This window comes from Acomys russatus, chromosome 13 (assembly GCF_903995435.1).
Source record: "Acomys russatus chromosome 13, mAcoRus1.1, whole genome shotgun sequence".
In the NCBI taxonomy this organism is placed as follows: domain Eukaryota; kingdom Metazoa; phylum Chordata; class Mammalia; order Rodentia; family Muridae; genus Acomys; species Acomys russatus.
In genome coordinates this window covers 1,671,139-1,696,252 of record NC_067149.1, presented here as the reverse complement: position 1 = coordinate 1,696,252, position 25,114 = coordinate 1,671,139, and the positions used below count along the sequence as shown (strand labels likewise).

General features: G+C 46.4%; 1 protein-coding gene and 1 pseudogene across 5 annotated transcripts; one reads left to right on the top strand and one right to left on the bottom strand.

Moving 5' to 3' along the window:
- Positions 1–982: 982 nt before the first annotated feature.
- Ggcx (gamma-glutamyl carboxylase) lies at positions 983–19,331 on the bottom strand. 5 transcript variants are annotated; one of them, XM_051154732.1, is made up of 15 exons: positions 19,283–19,331; positions 18,890–19,060; positions 14,836–14,994; positions 14,391–14,556; positions 9,724–9,802; positions 7,870–7,976; positions 5,474–5,637; positions 4,735–5,000; positions 4,441–4,572; positions 3,529–3,680; positions 2,941–3,110; positions 2,651–2,781; positions 2,066–2,213; positions 1,722–1,917; positions 983–1,415 (listed from the first exon to the last, which is right to left on the bottom strand). In XM_051154732.1, the coding sequence occupies exons 1-15, from the start codon at positions 19,323–19,325 to the stop codon at positions 1,223–1,225; spliced, it is 2,277 nt and encodes a 758-aa protein (XP_051010689.1). In that variant the 5' UTR covers positions 19,326–19,331; the 3' UTR covers positions 983–1,222. The 5 variants fall into 5 exon arrangements, with proteins under 5 accessions (XP_051010689.1, XP_051010690.1, XP_051010691.1 ...); XM_051154733.1 differs by lacking the exons at positions 18,890–19,060; positions 19,283–19,331 and having other exon boundaries at positions 14,391–14,619; positions 14,836–14,984; XM_051154734.1 differs by lacking the exons at positions 983–1,415; positions 1,722–1,917; positions 2,066–2,213; positions 2,651–2,781; positions 3,529–3,680 and having other exon boundaries at positions 2,968–3,110.
- Positions 19,332–20,869: 1,538 nt separating this feature from the next.
- Positions 20,870–21,229, top strand: LOC127197033 (elongin-B-like; annotated as a pseudogene).
- Positions 21,230–25,114: the final 3,885 nt, after the last annotated feature.

Here is a 25,114-nt window from a genome sequence, read left to right as displayed (position 1 = left end):
ATGATAGTCTTGGACTGAACTTCCCTGACTGCTAAGATGTACATCAGAGCCCCATCTCTAGACCCAAGCTAGAGACCTCATCTCCACTTAATTCATCCCAACATCTCTGAAGAAAAAAGTCAGGTAATAACTTGGGAGAAATATTTTACAGTTTACATGGCTCATTTCCCAGTACCACAAAAGATAGCCCTCCTGAGCAAACTCTTCTTGCTAGCCACAGGCGGCAGGTTAAAGGAACAAGGAAATAATGGCCTTGGTAGAGACTCCGTGCTTAAGTGTTCCATACACAGCCTTATTGTAAAGAGCGTGGGAAGGCACACAGGTGTGTTGTTAGAAAATTCTCTGTAGTACCATTAGTAGCCTACATGCAGTGCTTTTTACACATTAAGCTGGGCTTTTAAAGGCCATGGCCCTGTCTCTCTCCCTAGAATCCAGTATAAAGGTGAAAGAATAGAGATAAAAATAGAATAAACAGACACAATGGGGCTTGACTACGGAAAACCTCAAGGTTTATTACTCAGCTATAGTTTAAGAGCTACCATTCTCATTAAGCTAGTTTATATTTATATTAAAGCCATCTGGTTTCCCTATTTGGTCCTGCTATTCTGATACCAATGGTAACTAAGACACTGGCTACAAATAGGAATTATAAATACAAAATTCTTTTGTGCGTTTAGTACCTGGTCATCCTGATCACTTGAGATTAACACGGTTTAAGCTATGCTGCTTCAGCTTTACTGTCAGTGGTTCTGAAAATTATATGCAGGACTTTTAAGTCCCAACAGATTTCAGATCAAATTGTGAGCCCACTCCTAGGCACCTTTGGGTAAAATTGACCTTTCTTCAAAGGTAAATGACTGCTTAAAGTCCCATGTCTTTAACCCCAGCACTTGGGAGACAGGCCACTCTGGTCTACACAGAAACCTTGTCTTGAAAAAACAAAAAAGTGAAATCCTTTGCTCTTAGAGGATAGATCATAGATTCTAAACCCCCAATCTTGGGATTGAGATTCTCTGCTGCCTTGAGTCCTGTAAGCCATCATCTTAAAACAGGACATGTTTAGTGATGTACATATAATCACAACAAGAGGCTGGAGTAGAGGGACCACCATGAGTTTGAGGACAGCTGGGCTGTACTGTGAAAGCTCTTCTCCAATAGATGTCCTTTGCATAGGTGATAGACCTTTAACAGGCTCCTCCCACATCTATACAGAACATCTTCCTCAGAACTCGGAGTGAACATGCTCAGAATCTGGCTCTGGGGGATTAGGATTCGAAGAATCGGTGTTTGAAGCACTTGACTCATCAACTGGTTCAAATGGTCGCAAGTTTGCATATGTCACCTCTTGAGCTAGCTGCTCTAGGGAAGGGCGGCCTAATAGCAGATTTCGGAGTGAAATTCGAGTCATCAGGAAGCTGGGGGAAAAAGTTAAACATTCAGTTAAAATTTATGTTTCTATGTAACTCCAACCAAGGTCCTCAGGAAACACTTGGTCTTAGACCCCTTTACCTGGGAACACAGACATCTACCCTCAGTGACCTTCCACTTCCCAAAGCCTGACAAGATTCTAGGATAAAATAGGAATAACCATAGCAAGCTTAAAGCTGGCAAAACAGGTGGGTAAAATCCTTAGGATTATGTTACCCCTTTGCTAGGGGAAAAGTGACCGACCTTGCAAACACCTGAGGGCAAGGACAAATGCTTCTGTGAGTTAAACTTACCTGCGTCGAAAGACATAAAGCTTTCGAAGCAAGAAGCGGAGGAGTCGCTCATGAAAAGGGCTGTTACGCCGCCGTTCTATTTCTTGGAGCTTCCGCTGCCGCCTTAGAAAGGTCTGGACCAGAGGTGTAGGCTCAGGGCCCCCTTTTACTTCCCCTTCCAAAAGAGGCTGAAGTTCTGGAGGCAGGGGTCCTGTTTCTGTTCAGAAGACAATGAAAGATCCAATGAGATGGACCACTCTCGTTCAGAAGACCCATTTCCATTAACTAGAGGCTTCAAGCACTCTTTAGTAGTTAAATCCTATAACCCTGACTTGTGAAACTCGTCCAAACCTTCATCCACTCACCACTTCCATTCTCCACCTTCTCCTTTAATTCCTGCAGATAGGCCAGATCTCGCTCCAGTGCGACCTCTGTAGTGTTGACATAGATGTACATGTAGCAGGAAGGACTGGATGATATAGTATAGACTTTATGGTACTCTCCAGCAGGCAACTGATGAGGGAATAAGGGTAAATTCTACATTCTAGTCAACTTCCCCTGCTAGCATATGGCCTCCCAACTCTAATCCTGCTGGCACTCAGTTTTTGTGTCTTGGAGTCTGAAATAATGGCCTCTAGAATCTGGATAACGTTCATAGCTTCACGGGTCTTTTTTTCCTCCCAGTGTTTTGAGTTCCAGTCTCATTGTAATCCAAACTGGCCTAGAATTCTGTCTTCCTGCCTCACCCAAGTCCTGAAATTGACAGTCATGTGTTTCCGTGCCCTGATGAAGCCCTGGCTTTCTGGGCCTTCACATCACTTTGCTGGTGAAGATTTTTTTGTTCGTATTGGATAAATCCTGCTCACCTAAATGTCTATACCACTTCTAAAGTTCTTGTTTTGTGATACTAAACCCCCAGCCTCTTTACCATTGTTAACCCCAGAAAATACCTGCATTTTTTCTCCTTCCTGAAGAGTCTGGTTTTTCTGTTCTGCCACCAATTCCACAGTAACCTTTCCCTGCAGCAGCTGGATGCTAGTGTTGCCCAGGTCTTCACTCACAAAATTCTCCAGGTGAAGCCCTGCCATGGGCAAGAGAGTTCATCATCCCACCCCACTCCACCAGAACAGAGACAGCACACCTTCATCACCGTCACCTCCAGAGTCCCCTCCCCACCCTATCATATGCAATGTCTCCGGTCAAGGAAGGACCACCAACTCTCCCCTCACTTCCTCCATACCAGGGAAGTCCGCAATGAAGACAACCTCAGTGTGGTTATCCAGACTGCTCTTAATGTCCTGTAACGTGGTCCTCCAGGGAGATAAGTCCAGCAAGAGTGGCTGCACCCAAGGTGTGCGCTGGAAGGGGGACCAGACAGCCTGCACGATGTCCACACGAGGGTCAAAAAGCCTTAAAAAAAGGAAACCATATTCTGAGGAGGCAACAGCCACCCAACCCACTAGATTTCTGATTCTGTTCCTTTCATCACTGAAACCATGGAGAGAGAATAGGATTTCCACAAAGGAGAAATGCCTGCTATCACTGTCAGTCCATGGCAAAGAGGAAGGGAAAGAATGTGAGTTAGTGGCCACCTGAGGAGAAGGCATTGTGTTAGCAGTGTCTGAAAGAGCAGTTCGCTTTTCTCCTGGATGATGGTGCTCCCTGCTGGACACAACCAGCTATGCCCACAACCAGATCAGCCCGACATGCACTAGACTGAGAGAGACGGCAGCCTTATCAAAGCAAGACAACTAGGGCGACATCAGCTCTTGATCTCAGCAAAAGGAACTGTGCTTCATCTTTCCCTGTCTCTGCTCCCCTTGCCCACCTCTGCTGGAAGCGGTCATTGATGGAGACCCAAATATCAAAGTAGATCTGGGGCTCAGTGACATTGTACTTGGGAAGCAGGAGGCTCAGGCAAGTGGCATATTGCTTCAGCATGTCTGCATGATCCTTCCATCGCCGGCTCTGTGTGAATACCTGCCCCAAACCCCCATATTAGTCCCATTTTGTCACTGTCAGGCTCCAAGACATGCACTGCCAATAACACAAAGATCTCTGCCTGCTGCCCAATTTGACCAGCAAAGGGGGAAAAAATGAAGTTGTCTTCGGGGGTGAATTTTTCATTGTTAGGTATTTACTTACTTTTCCAAAACATTAATTCAAAACAATGACAAAGTCTCTTATCTCTATCCAGAGTATACAAAAATAAAAAATAAGTTCAACATCAGACATAATGGCTGAACCAGAACCAGCCTGAGCTACACAGAAAGACCCTGGCTTAATTATTTAATTAAAAATATGGTCTGGTGAGATGGATCAGCAGGTTAAAAACACTTGCCATGAAACCCTGATGTTAAATTACCAGAACTTACAAAGCTGTAGAAAGAACTGACTCCACAAAGTTGTCTCCACATACATGTGTCTGGCTCTCATGTGCATACATATACACACACAGACATACACATACACAAAATAAATTTTTAAAAATTAGAAAAGGTTCAGAGATGAAGATATAGCTCAGTGGTAGAGTGTGTGCCTCACATGTGTCAGAAGTGTCAGGGCCTGAGCCCAGTAAACCCCCACCCCCAGTCCCCCCACAAAAAAAAGGAAAAAAGAAGGTTCCATCTGGTTTCGGAGAAAGTGTGGGGACCCAAATTTACTTTACGGTGTATGTAGGACCAAAATAAGATCCCAAAGCCCAGCGGGACCTGAAGACCTGCAGCATCAGGTATCTCACCCCAGGGTTAAGGTAGCCCAGCTCCCCAGTGAGGCCATCGCGGTAGGTGATCTTTACATGCTGGTGTGAGCGCGAGTGCACCATCATGTCCCAGGAATAGCCGTACAGCCCGTTTGTCCAGTTGTTATAACCCTGGGAAGGCAGAGCAGACAGCATCAGCTTAATGCTTCTCAACCAAACCTCATCTTCCAGCAAGAACGACTAGAAATCCAGTCCTTCCTTCCTTCCCTAACCCTGCCGCGTCTGCCACAGCCCAAGCCCAGCCGCTGCGGCAGGTGTAACGATGCTACAAACCTGGGTGAGGAAATGCGAATAGGGCAGGAAGAGCTGTTCCAGAAGGTAGAGCAGGGTGAAGACAGCTCCCAGCTGGTGGCGCAGCCCCGGCTTCTGACTGGCTTTGGCCCGGCCCCTCTTATAGACACAGGAAGCACTGGGCCGAGGAGCAGCCTTGGCAGGCAGCAGCTCTTGCAGCCTTTTGGGGCATTGGGCTACCAGCTTCCGAGGCCATTCAGCTGAGCAGAAGAGAGGGCTGCTGGCCAGCATGACATAGGGAAACATACCTAGGAAAGCAGGGACAAAACATGCCAATACGGTCAGTCACACCTTCCCTTATGAAGTGCCTCTAAAGTATTTTTACTTTAACCAATTTTGTCTTTGTTTTCTTAAGACAGAGTCTCAAGGCCTTGGCTGGCCAGAACCCAGTATGTTCCTGAAGATTACCTTGACCTAACCCTTCTCACTCTACTTCCCACGTGCTGGAACTAGAGGTGAATAGCATCACACCTGGCTTTGTGGGGTGCTGGGGAAGCACCATAGCAGCTGAGCCACATCCCCGCCCTTAACCTCTTCCTCCCACAGGCCCTCACTGTGCAACATGCTGTACCCAGCAGCCCTAATTCTCCCACCTCATGGTCACTATACTGGGCTCAGCTTCATTCCTGCACCCACCATCTCCCACCTGCAGAGACGACTCTCTCCAGTCACTCCCCACAGCCCCACAGTGACTGCGTCCTACCAAGTTGCAGGTACTGACCTATGCTGAAGAGCTGGGAATTCATGCAGTGAAAGTAGGACACGAAAAGGAGGCCAATGGATCTTGAGGCATCAAAAAAGAGCAGGAAGCCAGCTGAGAGGTCAAGGAGAAGCCCACACCAGTGTACCACCAGCAGGCTTGTCAGCTCCTCGGACAACACCAGCCTACAGACACGGGGACAAAAGTCCAGGGCTAGCCAGCTGGGGGAACCAGCAAGCACAGCGCAGCTGAAGAGCATCAGGGGCTTCAGCAATCTGTCCCTGATGATGGGTCTGCCCACCAGTGGGAAATAGCTAAGCCCAAAATACAGCCATGAAAGTGTTCTACATTGGAGCTTTATAACCCTTTGACATTTTAGGTGTCCTTTTTTCCCCCAACATGCCCTGTACAATGAGTAAGGCCCAATCTCCAGGGATAAAATCTGAAAAGCATGCTTCAGGAGGCCAGCTCCTCATGGCAATTGTAGAGGCGTGAGAATCATAAGCTAGGCTTGCCTGGCTTGCGTAAGGACGTAGGTATGGTCCCCAGCACGTCATAAAACTGGGTGTGGTGGTGCACACCTGTAACACTAACATTTGGGAGGCAGAAACAGGGAGATGAGGAAGTTCAAGGTCATCCTCAGGGGGCTGGAGGCCAGCCTGGGATAGATGGTATCTTTTCCCAAAGGAAAAAGAATGAACATGTTTTAGAAAGTTGACTACTTTGGGCTGGTGAGATGGTTTGGTGGGCAAAGGAATTTGCTACTAAGCTTGGAGATCTGAGTCTGATCCCTGGCACCATATGAGAAAAGCAGAGAAGCAGCTCCTCCAAATTGTCCTGATTTCCACACATATGGCATGGCACATGCGTGCAAACATACCTATGAACACATACAAATATTCCTATGAAAATGAAAATGCAAAAGAGAGTGACTGACTGACAGATCAAATTTCAGAATGTGGAAAACAGGAAGAGTGGAGCAGCACAATGAGGGAGAACTGGAAAGGAAGGGGAAAGCACAGATCAAGCTGTCCTAGAGCTGGAAATGACTCTGTGGGGCAGGGGCCGCACTGCCATCTTACCAAACCGTACGATGAGCTCCTACAAAAGACTACAGGCACACCACCTTAATCCTAGCAGAGGCAGAGTAACTTTGCCTTCAAGGCCAGCCTGCGGTCCAGACCAGCCAGGGCTACAAAAAAAATTTTTTAATAAAATACGATAAAAAGAGGTCATGGCTGGGATGCTTGCCTTACATGCCTGAGACCCTAGGTTTAATCCCCAGTACTGCCAAAATATGATAAAAAGTTAAATTTTCAAAAAAAGGGGGGGTTGACAATGCAAGGACACAGGTAGGTACTGGCACATTTACCAAGTGTGCTGCTCTTGTCAGCTTGCACAAGCTGGAGTTACTCATCTGGGAAGAGGAAACCTTAACTGAGAGACTGCCTCATCAGACTGCCTATCTGAAAGTCTTCAGGGCACTTTCTTGATTAATGATTGGTGTGGGAGAGCCTGGTCGACGATGGGCAGTGGCACCTCTCCTGAGTGGTATAAAAAAGCAAACTGACAGGGCTGGAAATATGAGTAAACAGTTAAGAATACTGACTGCAGGCCAGGCGTGGTGGCGCACGCCTGTAATCCCAGCACTCAGGAGGCAGAGGCAGGCGGATCTCTGTGAGTTCGAGGACAGCCTGGTCTACAAAGTGAGTCCAGGACAGCCAGGCTACACAGAGAAACCCTGTCTCGAAAAACCAGAAAAGAAAAAAACAAAACAACAACAACAAAAAAGCCAACCAAACAAAAAGAATACTGATTGCTCTTCTAGAGGACCCAGGCTGGAATCCCAGCATGCACATGGTGGCTCAAAACTATACCTCCAGTCCCAAGATCTGACGCCCTCTTCTAGGCTCCACAGACATCAGACACACACATGGTGCACACACATGATTGCAAGTGAAACAGTTGTACACATAAATAAAATCAATTAAAAGTTTCTTAATAAAAAAGTGAGCATGCCATGAGAAACAAGCCAGAACTAGGACTCATCCGTGGCCTTTGCTTTAGCTCCTGCTCTGCTGACTTCCGTCCTGCCATGGCTTCCCTCAGTGGTGGCCGATGACTAGCAAGGACTGGATGTGTGAGCCAAATCCTTTTCTCACCAAGTTGGTTTTGGTCTTATTACAGCAGTTGAAAGGAAAGTTGGACACTAAGCCACCCAATTCTGATCCTTTTCTCTCTTTGAGCACCTACAGCATAGAGTCTCCTAGATGCAGTCAGGCCATCTTTTAATATCATTACTCTTTGGCTGAATAGGGAGATAAGGCAAATGTCAGATGTATGTTACATAGAGCTGACGGATGAGTCACCCACTCGGTAAGTGTCCTCAGGGCCTCTATGCGAGCAACTCTACTCACTTGAAGGGATTAAAGAGCCAGTGCCGGGACAAGTGCTCCATGGAGTAGCCCTCAACCCAGTCTGCGTCCAGCTTTTTCACACCCGCAATGAAATACACAATGAAGATCTGTAACATAAGATGCAGCATGAATGTTTAAGCAGACAACCTGTTTTTCTGCAGAGAGCTCTGTGCCTAAGAGCACCTGATGCTCCTGCAGAGGACCTGGGTTTTGTTCCCAGCACCAACATTAGGCAGCTCAGAATGACCTGTAACTCCAGTTCCAGGGCGTTGTCTTCTGGCCTCTGTGGGCACCGAATGTACATGCTACGCATATAGACAAGCAGGCACACATGCATACATAAATGAAAAAAAATTAAAGAATGAAAGTTCTCATCTCAGTCAAAGCCCAAGAAAGAACAGGTTCATTCCTCTAACCTTTCATCTCATCGTAATTTACCCAACAAGCTCTAACGAATTCTACCCATGCCGGGCACATTAGGCACAAAGAAAAGAAATAAAAGCACAGAAGTGACCCTCTCATGAGGATCACAGTGCAATACAGACAAGGTACGGTTCATTCCACGATTGGATGAGAACTCAGAGACTGGGGAGTTGGGGGGCGGGGATGGAAGGGCTCATCTAGTTTTCTAGCAAAGGGAACAAAGAAATAACTAGGGGCCAATAAGATAGCTTTGTGGGTAAAAGTGCTTGTTGTATAGAGCTGATAAATTGAGTCAATGCTCAGAGCACATGTAAAACAGGTGGTATATATATCTATAATCGCTCTTACAGTGAGATGGGAGGCAGACAGGAGAACCACCTAGAAGCTTGTGTCAGCTAGCCTGGAGTGTGACGCATGGAGCATGGCAGACACATCAAGAGAGAGCCTGCCTCAACATGGGAAAACCCACTCCCGAGAATTATCCTCTGATCTCCACATTCATGCCACATGTGCGTACACAAAAATAATAGCTTCTTTGTTGGGTTTTGGGTTTTGGTTTGTTTTTCTGTTTTTTGTTCTTTGAGATAGAGCTTCTATCTGAGGGCGTTGTAGACCAGGCTGGCCTCAAACTCACAGCTATCAGCCTGCCTCTGCCTCCCGAGTGCTGGGACTACAAATGTGTGCCACCGTGCCCTCTGCAATAACTCTTTTGAGATTAGGTCACACTGTATAGTCCTGGCTGGCCTTGGACTCACAGAGCTCTTCAGCCTCTGTCTCCTGAGATTAAAGTGTGTACAGCAACCATGCCTGGCTACATAAATAAATAATTCTTAAAAACAAGAGAAAATAGATAGGCAGGATAGCTCATGCCTTTGATCCTAGCACTCAGGAAGGCGAAGCAGGCAGATTTGAGTTCGAGGACAGCCTGGTCTACAGAGTGAGTTCCAGGACAACCAGGGCTACACAGAGAAACCCTGTCTCAAAAGAAAACAGCAGCAACAACAACAAATAAATAAATAATTAATTAATTAAAAAAAAAAAAAAAAACAGAAAGCAAGAAAGAATGTAGGGAGGCACAGGAGAAGGCCTCTGATCATTGCTGACCTAACAGCTCACAAGGAGTCCCTCCCCATCTTGAAATCCTATACCTTGACTGGAAGATGCATAATAGGTAAAGCATTCTCCACCTCCGCCTGAGGACCCCAGTTTGAATCCCCAGGACCCATGTAAAGTAAGGCATAGAATAGTGCATCTGTATTTTCGGTTCCAACAGTGAGGTGGAAGGTGGAGACAGCAATCCTTGGAAACTCACAGGCCAGCTGGCCTGGCATAGGCAGCCTCAAACAACAAAGAAATGGAGAACCTGTGCTCAACCCAGGTGGAAGGTGTATACACACACACACACACACACACACACACACGATTCCATACCTGGCCTCGCAGGACTGTGTAATTCCAAAGGGGCACGTGGGCATTCTTCTTCCGGGCATTCAGCAGGCCATCCACAGACCTACAGGAAGGAGGTAAAAACATCATGGAAGGCCTCTTAGTCCAGCCACATTCCCACCCTCCAATTAGGCCAATCATAGCTATCTCAGAAATAGCTCTCATACCCTCCCTGATTGTCTGGGCTACTCTATTGCCCTCTTGAGACACATGAGTAAATCTTCCTGGGATTATGTTGAGAAGGGAGTCTCTCGTATCACAGAGTGGTCTTATTCACTAGGTAGCTGAAACTGGCCTTGAACTCCTGATGTTCCTGCCTCCACTTCCCAAGTGCTAGAACTATAGGGGTGTGTCACCACGGCTAGCAACACGAGTACATTATAATGGTAATTGCTATTAAGACCATGAAGGTGATGCCTACTATAGATGTTCTGTAGCTTATAATGTAATATCCCAATAAAGCCATTATAAGATGAAAATAGCCTTAATTTGAAAATATATTTGATAGCTGGGCGTGGTGGTGGACACCTTTAATCCCAGCACTTGAGAGGCAGAGGCAGGTGGATCACTGTGAGTTTGAGGCCAGCCTGGTCTACACAGTGAGTCCAGGACAGCCAAGGCTACACAGAGAAACCCTGTCTCAAAAAAAGACAAAAAAAGGAAAAAAAGAAAAAAAAAAAAAAAAAAAAAAAAAAAAAAAGAAAATGTATTTGATATATATAACCTTCTGAATATCACAGCATGGCCTATACACTATATCAAAAGTGCTCAGAATACTAGCAATAGCCTACCATTGGGCAAAACCATCCGGGACAAGGCCTGTTTTATAATAAAGGGTTGAGTATTTTATTGAATACTGGGTCAACTGAGTAAGAGAGTAGAACAGCTATGCTTTCACCACCATGTCAAAAAACACTGAAGTTGAACCATAAGTAAGAGACTGTCTATAGTAAGTCCAAGAACAAACGCCTCAGTGTCAGGCTGGAGAGATGGCTCAGAGGTTAAGAGCACTGGCTGCTCTTCCAGAGGTCCTGAGTTCAATTCCCAGCAACCATCTAGAATGAGATCTTGGTGCCCTCTTCTGGCCAGCTATACATGCAGGCAGAGCACTGTATACATAATAAATAAATAAATCTTTAAAAAATAAAAACCTCAGTGTAGCGGGGCACATGCCTACAGCTCCAGCTCCTGGGAGGCAGAGGCAGGTGAACTGAGGAAAGGTTAGAGCCAATATGATACATACAATGAGAGCCTGACTCAAAACAAACACACATACACATAGTGGTTTCTATTAGTTCACTCGTCAGTTTGTCCTAATGAATCAGATTGGATCCAAAGTTATAATAGAAATGACAAGGAGTCCCAGCACTCAGGAGGCAGAGGCAGGCGGATCGCTGTGAGTTCGAGGCCAGCCTGGTCTACAGAGTGAGTCCAGGACAGCCAATGCTAAACAGAGAAACCCTGTCTCGAAAAACCAAAACTAAATAAAGAAAGAAAGAAAGAAAGAAAGCAATGACAAGGAGGAACCAATTTGAGGAGGTGTTTGAAAAATCTAAAGGAATGAGATGGAGAAATGGCTTGGGTGAGCAATCAAGAGTTCAATTCCTGAAGCCCACAAAAAGAAGGATGGTCTTCTCTATACATGCACCACGGCACGTACACCTTTGCTCTATCATGTGCTCCCAACCCCACACAATAATATTAAGTACAATTAAAAAATAAAAATAGACTAGGCATAGTGCACACACTTTCAGCCCCAGCATTCAGGAGGCAGAGGCAAGCAGATCTCCATTAGTTTGAGGCTAAGTCTGGTCTACACAGCATGTTCTAGGACTACATAGTAAGACTTTGTCTCAAAAAACAACAGTGAAGAAGTAAATAAACAAAATCACAAAACGGGGGACTGGAGAGATGGCTACAAGCACGAGCTGCTCTTCTACAGGATCTGGGTTCAACTCCCAGCACCCACATGGCAGCTCACATCTGCCTCTAACTCCAGTTCTAGGAGATCCAGTGCCATATTCTGACCTCCATGGGCACCAGGCACACACATAGTATACACACATACATGTAGGCTAAATATGAAATAAACACATGAAATAAAGTTAAAGCACACACACAAAGATGCATAAACACCTGCGTGAGCGCGCGCGCGCACATACATACATATACACACACACACACACACACACATACATACACAGTACATTATCTTTTTTATTTTGTCTTTGTGTTTTGGGACAAGGTCTTACTTCATAGTAGCCCAGACTAGTCTGGAAGTTACCAGGTAGCCCAAGCTATAAACCCCATGCCCCTGCCTCCTCAACGCTGGGAATAATAAAGGTATGCACCACCACATTCAGTTATCTTTTTTTTTTTTTTTTTTTTTTTTTTGGTTTTTCAAGACAGGGTTTCTCTGTATAGCCTTGGCTGTCCTGGACTCACTTTGTAGACCAGGCTGGCCTCGAACTCACAGCGATCTGCCTGCCTCTGCCTCCCAAGTACTGGGATTAAGGGCATGCGCCACCATGCCTAGCTTAGTATGTGATCTTTAAAATAGGGTGGGGGAGAAGCTGGGAAAGTAGCCCCAAGACTGAGCACTGGCCTAGCATGTGTGAGGCTCTGACTCTGGTCCCCACCTCCACAGGGGTAATGAAGGAAAAATAGATTCAAAATACTTCCCAGCAAAGTAATGCAGAACACAAATTTACATAGAACTGGATACCAGAATCCAGTGTTAGAGGGCTCCTGGTTTTAAATTTTATCCTGAGAACTGGAAAAGCCAGGCTAGTAACAGCAGATTTATTCTGAGTTAGTTAGGGAGACATGGCTTATGTGTGATCAAACACAAGAGCCCCACAGCCACGGACAATGGCCCCATTTGTTTCCTCCCTGTGTGTAAACTTAGGTAGATTCTTCTTCATTTCCCCAACACTTTACTAACAATCAGTTAACGCTAAGGACCTCATCTTTGTTTGTTCTGAGACAAGGTATGGCTTCTAATTCAAAGCAATCCTCTTGCCTCAGCATCCCAAAGTGCGAGGCATAAGCAAGTAAACCTCAGTGAGTCTGCATAGGGTTTTGGGTCTTTTAATCTTACATACACTGGTGTTTTGCCCCCACGTATGTTTGTGTGAAGGTGTCAGATCTCCTGGAACTGGAATTACAGACAGTTCTGATCTGCCATATAGGGGCTAGGAATTGAACCCAGGTCCTCTGGAAGAGCAGCCAGTGCTCTCAACCGCTGAGCCATCTCTCCAACTCCCTTTATAGGGTTTTGGGTTTTTGTTGTTGTTTTGTTTTTGGTTTTTTGAGACAGGGTTTCTCTGTGTAGCCTTGGTTGTCCTGGACTCACTTTGTAGACCAGGCTGGCCTCAAACTCACAGCAATCCACCTGCCTCTGCCTCTGGGATTAAAGGCGTGCGCTACCACACCTGGTCCTTTATAGAGTTTTAATGAGGGAAAAAAAAAGATTAAATATGTCTAGCACATACAAAGCCCTAAGGATGTGATAGGTAATTTTTCAAAACGTCTAAAAATCACAAAAATGGGACTTGGAGGTAGGAGATATTTGTCAAAATGACCTCTTAATTCTCTATGACCAGAGTTAGACACTCTGAATCGGTCTGAAGCTTGACAAAGGTGGGAACCGGGGTGCTCAGCGTGCAGGAAGCTAGGGCACTCCCCAGCACAGGTTACACACACGGGGGAGAAAGATGTATCTGTGCTGATGTGGTGAACCATCTCCATCAAGCTCATGAGGTTCCACAGCTAAGACTCACTTAACAATGGGAAAGTATCCTTAAGGCTCGGGCCCACCACCCTGGCTCCAAGGCTTGTCCCCACCTCCCCTGACAGACGGTCACCTAGGTGCCAGAGACGGAGTGGGTTACTTTCTCCTAGGACCGTACTGCTGAGCAGCCCTGGAGGCCCCTCTCCTCTTGGCTTCCGCTATCACTTCCCCTCACAGCAACGTCTACGTTTGGCTATAGCTCTGCCTTTCTGGGCTCACACACAGAAAGTAAAGTGTGCACGCCTGGAGTATCTGAAACCAGCTATGTCTGGCTTTGGTCTTCTCTTCTCCTAAGAGGGTTACAGGTGTGGATATATCAAGGTACCTGGAGAGATACGGAAGAAGTGAAGCGGTGGGATGGAGCCATTTTCCTATGTCCCTGCCATCACCCAACTTGCTGGTCCTTCCCCTCCCCAAATCCACCCAAGCCAGGCCAGCAATGCAGCTGAGAAGCTGAGCAGGTTAGGGTGCTCGGCATCAAGCTTACTGACCTGAGCTGGACCCCCAGAACCCACGTGGACGAAGGAGAGAACAGGCTCCCTCAGATTCATCCAAGTCAAAGTGTCATCATAACCAGACTTTGCAAAACTTGGTTAAAAATATGTCTCCTGGGGCAGCACGATGGCTCACACCTGTCACTTCCACACTCAGAGAGCCAGTACCGGAGAAGAACAAGTCAAGGCCAGCCTGAGATACAGCAGTTCAAATCCCACCTCAAACTCCCCTCTCCCCGCAAAAAACAAAACACCAATATAGCCTGTGCCTGTGGGACAATTTCTAGGACTTCACTGGGCCCCTCTCTCTCTGGTAAGCATCTTAACTCAGACACACGTTCCTCTGTGTTTCCCAGAGCACATACCAGTAGCGGTTTGCATCCATGAATGTCAACTGAAAGGCCAACAAACCATACAGATAGGAGTGGTTGTTCCACGATGTCTTGTCCAGGAGAAACACGTACCAGTATGGTAGCAGGAATAACACACAGCTTAGCCGGTAGCACAGGCCCAGCATCATGCCCAGTGCCCCTGGGGGTTTGTGAGGAGAGGGTTCAAGGTCAAAGTGTCACCATAGGCCCAGCTTCCCTGGGACTGAAATTAAGAAAAGTCAGCAGGCATTTTCATAATCAGGCAGAGAGCTAAATGGAAGAAGAGTTACGGGGACATGACAGAGCGCAGAACGGAGATGAGCAGCATGAAGCTGCATCACAGCAGAAGTGATGCCAAGATCCAATGGCGTGGCTCACCAGCATGCTTCTGGTGAGCAATACTCCCTGCTACAGGTCCCCAGCACCCAGTTCCCCTCACCCAGAAACATGATGGTGTAGACAAGATACATCCAGTCAAGTGGCAGTGGGCGCAAGGCATCCAGCAAGGGGAATCGGCACACATCCAGCCCATCCAAGTACTTCCGGTCCAGGGAGCTAAGGCCCCGTTCCTGGGGAATGTCCAGTAGCATCAAGAATGCTGTGAAGGCAGGTGCAAGAAGACAACGGTTAGGCATCCACTGAGGACACAGACAGCCCTAAGCATGCCCAGCTCCACACCTGCATACCAGTCTGGGCTGCACAGTGAGTTCAATTCCAGCCTGATAAACAGAAAAAAACCCGTCTCAGAAAAACAAAGTCAGTCACTGCTTTTAGTACTGAGCCTATTCTGTGCTAAACCCTAAAGAGCAGATTCACACTGGTAACAATCACGCTCACGCCTTAAGCAGAGGTGGGGAGGATGGAGAGATGGTCCAACTGAGCAATCGTAAGGCCTGCAGTTCAGATCCCAGCACTCACGTAACAAGACGGGAATCCCACGCACACCTGTAATTCCAACAGTGAAAAGGGTAGTAGCAGGAAGCTTGCTGGCTTCTTGTCTGCTGAGAAATTGTAAGCCCCAGGGGCTCAGGGAGAGATTCTACCTCAAAGAAATTAGAGGAGTGTGACAGAGATCATTTTCTGGCCTCTGTGCACACAAATGCACATATACTCACATAGATAGATAGATAGATAGATAGATAGATAGATAGATAGATATAAATAGACATATATAAAATATACTAGCCATACAAAGCCCTGAGTATGTGATAAGCAATTTATTTCAAAATGTCTAAAACTTACAAAAATGAAACTTGGAGGTAGGAGCTATCTGTCAAAACAACCTCTTAATTCTCTATGATCAAAGTTAGATATCTTGAATCAGTTTCCAAGTTTGACGAAGGTGGGAACTGGGGGTTGGGGACGTGGCCTGGTGGTAATACATGTGCTCAGCATGCAGGAAGCTGGGGCCATCCCCAGCACAGGTGCACACAGACAAAGCTTTATAGGAGAGAAAGATGTACTTGTGCTGATGTAGTGAACCATCTCCATCTAGCTCACTAATACATAATATACTTATATATTTCAATATATAATATATCCACTAATATATTTCCATATCTGTATTATATTTATATATCTAAACACTAACAAATAAATCTTTATAAAGTACTTCACAAGTATGCTTTTTTTTTTTTTTTTTTTTTTGAGACAAGGTTTCTCTGTGTAGCCTTGGCTGTCCTGGACTTGCTTTGTAGACCAGGCTGGCCTTGAACTCACAGCAATCCGCCTGCCTCTTCCTCCCAAGTGCTGGGATTAAAGGCGTGCGCCACCACGTATGGCCCTAGTACACCTTTAATCTAGCACTGGGGAGGCAGAGGAAAGGAGATCTCTCTGAGTTCTAGGCCAGCTTGGTCTACATAGTGAGTTGCAGGCCATGCAGGACTTTACACCTCTGACAGTGAGATCCTGTCTCAAAAAATGAGAACAAACACCAAACAAGAAAATAGCAAAATACACCAAACAAGAAAATAGCAAAATGCCACAAGGTTGCAGATCGGATTAACTAAGACCTATGTACAAAACACTACAGACACTTAGGGTTCAAGCCGTTACATCTACAAAGATCCCCCATCCTCCTAATCTATAAAAAGTGCCCCAGGAGAGAACTTCCTAACATTTTTTTTGCCTCCTCACACACCCAAGGAAGCAGTGGTATTTGGTCAACACACTAAAATAAATAAAAGACACTCAGATCTGGACTCCAGCTGGGTTCAGGCAGGGTTTCTCAATCCCAGGACTAGTTGCATTAGCCAGTCTGGTTAATTATCTATAGGGATATTTACCCGTTCCTCACACGGCATCGAGTGCATTGTGGTGCCACGCAGATGCCAACCAACACCTGTTCCTTGTCTCTGAAAGTTCTGACCTCTAAAAAGGTCTCCAGGGAGCAAAATGGGCCCCAGCTGGAGACCACTGGACTTAAGGAGCAATGTCTTGGCACATCTGTAACCCTGCGAGCTGTGCCCCTGACTGCTTCTCTGAAGTGCTCAGCACAGCTCCTGAGTAGCCTCATGACAGAAACAGAATGGGTTCCTTGTCAGGTGTGACCACGTCTGTAACCCCAGCACTCAGGAGGCAAGAAGAGAAGCCTGGTCTACGTAATGAGACCATTTCACAAGCCAGTGAGAGCTAGGGAGATTACTCAGTCACAAAACTGAAAGTGCTTGCCGCAATCATGAGGCCTGAGCTCAGATCACTGGTACTCATGTGAAAAAGCCTGGTGCAGTAGCTAGCGGTCTCCGTGCAGTGGAGACAGGGAGGCAGGATGGTCCCTGGGGCTTGCTGCCCAGTCAGTCTAACTCAGATGGTGAGCTCTAGGCTCAGAAGAGACCCTATTTCATAAAATAAGATGGAAAAGGACTAAGGAAGACACCTGACATTGACCTCTGGCCTACACATGTGCACGTGCATGACTGTATGTGTGTGTGTGTGTGTGTGTGTGTGTGTGTGTGTATGGCATGCACCTGTTGTGTGAGTGTGTGTACGCGCATGTGTGTGTAGGCATGCACCTGTTGTGTGTATGCATGTGCGTACGCATGTGTGTGTGTACATGTGTCTGTACATGTATGTAGGCATGCACCTGGTGTGTGTGTGTGTATGCATGCGTGTGTGTAGGCATGCACCTGGTGTGTGTGTGTGTATGCATGCGTGTGTGTATGCATGTGCGTGTGTGTAGGCATGCACCTGTTCCTCTACTCCATCTGTTCCATACAGCCTCAGTTCAAAGCATTTCTGAACACTAAACTGGGGGTGACAAAGCCAAGTCTGATTCTAAACATCCCAAAATTCTTCTATCAGAAAGAAATCATCTAAGAAGCAACAAAGAAATAGGCGCTTACACTGGAAAGAATGGCTCAGCAGTTAAGAGCACACACTGATCTTCCAGCTCAGTTCCCAGCACCCGTATCAGGCAACTGGGATTAAAGCGCCTTTAACTCCAGCTCCAGGGAATCTAACTCCCTCTTCTGGCTTCTACAAGCAAGTGCACACCTGGCATACACACAAAGACTGGCCTGGTAACTCTCTGTCAATTTAAAACAAGCTAGAGGAACCTCAATTAAGAAAACGCCTCGAGCTAGGTGGTGGTGGCGGTAGCGGTGCCCGGCTTTAATCTCAACACTTGGGAGGCAGAAGCAAGCGGATCTCTATGAATTTGAGGACAGCCTGGTCTACAGAGTGAGTTCCAGGACAGCCAGGGCTACACAGAGAAACCCTGCCTCGAAAAACGAAAGAAAGAAAGAAAGAAAAAGAAAATGCCTTGAACAGATGGCCTGTAAGAATTGATTTTGGAGGGGCCGGGCGTGGTGGCGCATGCCTTTAATCCCAGGACTCGGGAGGCAGAGGCAGGCGGATCACTGTGAGTTCAAGACCAGCCTGGTCTACAAAGCAAGTCCAGGACAGTCAAGACTACACAGAGAAACCCTGTCTCAAACCCCCCCCCCCCCGCAAAAAAAAAGAATTGATTTTGGAAAGCACAGCCTACTGTGGGCGGTGCCACCCCTGGGCAGGTGATCCTTAGTGGCATAAGAAAGCAGGCTGAATAAGCCATGAGGAACAAGCCAACAACAATGTTCCTCCATGGCCCCTTCTTCAGATTCCTGCCCTGAAATAAAGTAATTCTTTTCCAGGCTGCTTTATGCCATGGTGTTTCTATCAAAGTAACAGAAAGCTAACTAACACACACATACACTTTTAAGCAAAATAATAGCAATAAATCTTTTTTTTTTCTTTTTTAAAAAAAGATTTATATATTTATTATTTATACAGTATTATGCCTGCATGTGTGCCTGCAGGCCAGAAGAGGGCACCAGATCTCATTATAGATGGTTGTGAACTATCATGTGGTTGCTGGGAATTGAACTCAGGACCTTTGGAAGAACAGACATCTCTCCAGCCCATAGTAGTGGATCTTAAAAAGAAGTAGTATGTCGCTTTACCACCACCATCACCACCACCCAACCAAATGGTTCCCGTTCACAAAATAGACTTACCAAAGAGAAAACGAAAAACAGCCAGGTTTGCGGGGTCCGTTGGTCTGTTAAGCAGGGTCACGACACTCTGCCAGCTGGATAGATCTGTCCATTCAAACCCTAAAAGTTTCTCCATTCGGCTGCCCTGTCTGAGGCCTTGTGTCCGTGCAGGCTTGTTTTTCTGTACTTTATCTACAAGCAACAAATGGGGGAAATGTGTGCGTAGGAAAACCGCAGTCCCTACAGCCTAGGGTCTCCGCCTCCCGGCATCTCCCACTCATCCCGCTACTGCAGGCTGCTGGGTTGCAGGCTCTCCTCCTCCAGGACCCTGTCGCGGTCTAACAGACTGCCATTTCTCTCAATAAGCCCCTTTCTCACTACGAGCACCGTCTCTCCCGCCAACCCTCAGCCTACCTGAGGCGGGAGCGGCCGGTGCAGAGTCGCGGTGCACAGCCATATCTGCAGCGATAGATGAGCCTCCGCATCCGAGTCCGAGCAAGTGGAACGCCAAGACTTTGCTGTCTTAGGCTCCGCCTCCTCGACGCGTCAGCACTCGCGCGGCAGGCCGGAAAGCGCCGGCAACTGTCGTGAAGGCCGGAACCCGCGGCTGGGGACTCGGCACCGGAGCCAGGGCTACGGGTGTGGGCGGGGCGGGAGGGGGGGGCGGGGCGGAAGAGGGTGGTGGTAACAGGGATTTTGGGAATGGGTAGCGCAGGGCGAAAGAGCTTGCTAAATCTAACCTTGGCATTGTAAGGGAGGAGAGATTGTTCCCAGAACAAAAGTCTGTATGCTAGCTACCCATTACATACTTGAGCTTCAAGCCCCTCCCCCCCACCTCGTTTTGTTGTTGCTTTAAAACAGGATCTCTTTTTGTAGCTCTAGCCTTCCTGGAACTCGCTTGTGTAGACCAGTCTGGCCTCAAATTTGCAGAGGTCCACCTGCCTCTGCCTTCGGGAGTACTGGTATTAACGGCACTCACCACTCTTCTGGCTTCGCCTCGTTTTGAGTCGGCACTAGCCTCCAACTCCCGACGATTCGCCTGCCTCTGTCTTTCACATGATAGGACTGTAAGATTAAGAATCATACTTTCCTAATCAGCTTGTGTCCTTCCTGAACCCCATCAGGCAGTCTCCAGGTTGGATGTCCTCCCGTCCCCTTCCCTCCCCATCCCCACCCCCACCCCCGAAAAAAAAAAAGTCGCGTGGTGCAAAAGGGCAGACTTTTCCGCAGGCGGTGACTGGAGAGTTGCAGATGCTCTTGGAAGGACTGTTCCTGCTTAAGGCTGATGCGCCAATTCTTTCTGTACTCAGAAGAACCCCTAGGTTTGAAAACAGTAGGCCGGTAAAACAGACCAGCTGCGGGAGACACAAGGCTGTGAGTCCAGTCTTCAGTCAGAGGGCTTTGAACACAGCTGTAGTATGTAATTCTTTACTGGAGTTGGCCCACAGGATAAGGGAGAGCATCCTAGAACAGAATTACTTGCCAACATTTTGGTCTCAGGACGCTTTTACATTGTTGGAAGTAAAGGAAACTAATTTTTAATGTTTATTTTTGTTTTGTTTTGAGATAAGGTCTCAGATGACCCAGGCTGGCTCAAACACTCTAGTCAAGGGTCACCATGAACTACTGATCAAATTTTTGTGGAAAGTAAGTATATTTTATGGCAAAGCTGGTGTGAAAGGAAGACAGTCCTTCTGCAATGCTTAGATAAGAGCCTGGAAAGAGCCTCGTTAAAAACTCTGGCTGCTCTTCCGGAGGACCTAGGTTTGATTCCCAGCACCCACATCGTGGCTCACAACCATTTGTAACTCCAGTGCCGAAGGATCCGATGTCACCTTCTGGCCTCTGTAGGTACCAGACACACAGATGTTACATGGACATGCATGCAGGTAAGCGTGCAAGGTAAACACAGAATAATAATAAATAATATAATAAATAAATAAATAGGGAAGGGGCAGGGTACGACCATGCCGGTGCTTCGAGCCAGAAGCAGCCGCAGGGATGGATGTGTTTCCCGTGATCCGATGCCACATGACCACCGTCTTCAGGGACGCCAAGGAGTCGAGCACCAAGTTCGAGCTGAAGCGCATCGCCTAGGCCATCCTTAAGCGGCCGCCAGACAAGCAGTGGCTGTACAAGGACGACCAGCTCCTTGATGGCAGAAAAACTCTGGGAAAAACTCTGGGCAAGTGTGGCCGGATAGCAAAGCCACAGGTCCCAGCCACAGTGGGCCTGGCCTCCCGAGCAGACGGTGCCTTTGAAGCCCTGCGCATTGAGCCCTTGTCCAGCCCTCCAGAGCTTCCAGATGTGATGAAACCACGGGATTCTGGAGGCAGCGCCAATGAACAAGCTGTGCAGTGAGGGCCACAGGCCCACACCCTAGAGAGCCATTCCCCCAATAAGAAAAGATTTGGCAGTCAAAAATAAATAAATAAATAAATGTATGTAACATTCAGATATTCAGGCATGGCAGCATTTGCCTTGACACTGTAAAATCACAGTATTTTTATATTTTTACTATGGTTTGTTGTTTGTTTGGTTGGTTGGTTGGTTTTTCGAGACAGGGTTTCTCTGTGTAGCCTTAGCTGTCCTAGACTCGCTTTGTAGACCAGGCTGGTCTCAAACTCACAGTGATCCCCCTGCCTCTGCCTCCTGAGTGCTGGGACCACTACCGCCCGGTTTAATTCATCACTTTAAGATACGGTTTCTACAAGTTTCCTAGGCTGGCCTTGAACTCTGCATCCCAGGCAGGCGCTGAATTTGTGATCCTCCTGCTTTAGTCTTCCAAGTGCTGCCAGGCGTCTACTACTGCACTCATCAACTTAAATTGTTTCTGATCCTGAGGAGTCAACCCAGGACACTGCACATAATAGACAAATGCTTTACTAGTGAGTCATATCCTGGGTCACCAAGGACATTCATAATTGAAAATGCTTTATTCCTCTATATATCTCTGGCTGTCCTGAAACTTGCTGTGTAGACTAGACTGGCCTCAAATTCACAGAGATCTACTGCCACTGTCTCCTGAGTGCAGGATTAGAAGCATGTGCCACCATGTCTGGCAAAAATGGTATTTTTTTTAAAAACTGTGCATTAGCTGGGCGTGGTGGCACACGCCTTTAATCCCAGCACTCCGGAGCCAGAAGCAGGTGGATCGCTGTGAGTTTGAGGCCAGCCTGGTCTACAAAGTGAGTCCAGGACAGTCAAGGCTACACAGAGAAACCCTGTCTCAAAAAACCAAAAAAATAAAAATAAAAACTGGGCACAGTTCCTTGCACACATGAGACAGAGGCAGGGGGGTTGTTACAAGTTCCATGAAAGCCATGTCTACTTATGGAGTTTCAGGACAGCCAGAGCTGCATCACAAAACTCTGACTCAAAAGTCAAAACCAAGAAAATTAAAATAGTCCTTTAAAAAAATGGCAAGTTGAGGCCTTGTTGTGGTGGCACAGGCCTTTAGCCCCACCACTTGGAAAACAGGCAGGCAGATCTCTATAAGTTTGAAGACTATCTGCTGCATGTAGCATGTTCCAGGCAACCAAGGCTACTTAGTGAGAAGCTGTTTCAAACAAACAAACAATATATTTTTTTTTCATTTTCTTTCTTCTTTTTTTTTTTTTTTTTTTTTTTGGTTTTTCGAGACAGGGTCTCTCTGTGTAGTCTCAGCTGTCCTGGACTCACTTTGTAGACCAGGCTGGCCTCGAACTCACAGCAATCCACCTGCTTCTGCCTCCCGAGCACTGGGAGTAAAGGTGTGTGCCACCACGCCCAGCTACAAACAAATGTTGTGAGCTGAGGTCTGTGGAGATGGCTCCTGAGGTTCTGAGTTTGGATTCCCTAAACCCAGAAGCAATGTGTATCTGTGGTCGCAGTGGTTCTGAGGAGAAGTGAGAAACACATGCGTGGCGTGCAGGGCCAGCCACTGTGCCTCAGCAACAGTGAACAGCAAGAGACCCTGCCAAGCAACATGGATAACAAGGACCAATATCCAAGATTGCCCTCTGACCTCCACATGCCCACCACAGCATATGCATACCCTCGCACACAGGAACAGGCACAATCAAACACACAATTGCAATCTGGGGAGCTGAGCATGTAGCTCAGTGCTTGCTTGACATGCATATAACCTGGGTTCAGTCCCCAACACTACATAAAATAAAGTGTGTGGTACACATTTGTAATCCAGGAGGTAGAGGCAGGAGAATGAAAGTTCATCATCATCCTGCATTTCTTTCTTTCTTTCTTTTTTTTTTTTTTTTTTTTTTTTTTTTTCTTTCGAGACATGGTTTCTCTGTGTAGCCTTGGCTGCCCTGGACTTGTTTTGTAGACCAGGCAGGCCTCAAACTCACAGTGATCTGCCAGCCTCTGCCTCCTGAGTGCTAGGATTAAAGGCATGTACCACTGCACCCAGCTCATGCTGCGTTTCTTAATCAAACAGCCTGGGATACATAACACCCTGCTTCAAAAATAGAGAAGGGCATAGAAAGATGGCTCAGTGGTTAAGAGCACATACTGCCCTTTCAGAGAACCAAAGTTCAATTTCCTGCACCCAAATTGGGTGGTTCACAACTGCCTGTAAGTCCAACGCTGATGCATCTGGTCTCTGTGGGCACCTGCACACTCATCACACTCATGTGCGTGTTCTCTCTCTCTCTCTCTCTCCTTCTCTCTCTCTCTCTCTCTCTCTCTCTCTCTCTCTCTCTCTCTCTCATTAAAAATAAAATAAATGCTGGGCATGGTGGCCAGCCTTTAATCCCAGCACTTGGGAGACAGAGGCAGGTGGATCACTGTGAATTCTAGGCCAGCCTGGTCTACAAAGTAAGTTCAGGACAGCCAAGGCTACACAGAGAGACCCTGTTTCAAAAAAAGAAAAAAACTAAAAATAAATAAATAAATTAAATAAATGGGGGCTGGAGAGATGGCCCAGTGGTTAAGAGCACTGCCTGCTCTTCCAAAGGACCGGGTTCAATTCCCAGCACCCACATAGCAGCTCACAACTGTCTGTAACTCCAAGATCTGTCACTTTCACACCAATGCACATAGATTAAAACTAAATAAAATATTTTTAAAAAATAAAATAAAATAAATGAGACAGAAGAGGTAGTTCAGCAGTTAAGAACAACGATTATTCTTCCAATTCCTGGCGCTCACTTGGAAGCTCACAACCATCTATAACTCCAGATCTAGGGGATCCAAGACCCACTTCTGGTCTCTGTGAACACCAGGTTCCCACATGGTACAGAGATATACATTCAGGCAAAACATTCATACACATGTAAAATTAAAAATAAAATAAAGTATGTATTTAAACAATAGAGAGGTTGGAGCTGTGTCTTGTCAGTTGAGAGTGCTTGCTTCTCTTTCAGAGGTCCCAAGTTTGATTCCCAGAACCTACACTGAGTGGCTGACAACCATGTTATTCTGGCTCCAGGGTGATCCAATGTATCTGGCCACTGAGGGCATCAGTGACACACATACACATAACTTAAAAGGAAGGAAGGAAGGGAAGAAGAAAGGAGAAGAGGAGGAGGAGAAAGAAGGAAGGAAGAGAAGATAATGGGCATCAAAGAGCTTCCTTATGGAAATGGCTTCAAATGTGGCAAACCAGCCACTGGGAAAAATGTCCTCACTTCTACCACAGACAGAATTCTGCCTAAAAATGGGTGAGTTTAGACGCAAGCAGAGTCGACGGCCAAACTCTGCCAAGACAGGGTAAGCAAATCCTCAATAGTTCCTGCCTCACAAATATATAGGTCAGATATATTGGGCCAGAAGGCTGAAGGTGATGCTCCAACGTTATAGAGAGTTTTGGGTGACTGTTCAGGCAGCAAACCGTGTCTGTCATCTTCTCATTTGGGAAGCTACTAACCTGCAATTGCTGTCTACTCAGGTAATCAATTTTATTCCTTCTTAAGTCTCTGATGAGGTTGAAGACCAGATAGTTTAGTTTTGCAATTAAGCTTTGTTGTTTAGGGGTAAGATATTTTTAGGTCTAGATAGATGTTTTAAGTTGATCTGCATTCAGAATTTTAGACTCTCTAAGATAGGAAAGATGTTTTTTTAAGGCTGTCAAATATAAATAGCCAAAACACTATGAATGTAATATACATATATATATATATATATATACACATATATAATTCCTGATTGTTTTGTGATTCTTCTTGCTGTAGGTAGTTTATTGTATATAAGTGTAATAACATAAATGCATGTATAAAAATTAATAAAAAAAAAACTTTTAAAAAG

Coding starts and splice junctions, on each gene's coding strand:
- Ggcx (XM_051154732.1), bottom strand. CDS start 19,325: ATGGCTGTGCACCGCGACTCTGCACCGGCCGCTCCCGCCTCAG. Junction 14,995..18,889: donor TGTTTTTCGTTTTCTCTTTG/GTAAGTCTATTT, acceptor CTGCCTTCACAG/CATTCTTGATGCTACTGGAC. Junction 4,573..4,734: donor ATTCGCATTTCCTCACCCAG/GTTTGTAGCATC, acceptor CTGCCTTCCCAG/GGTTATAACAACTGGACAAA.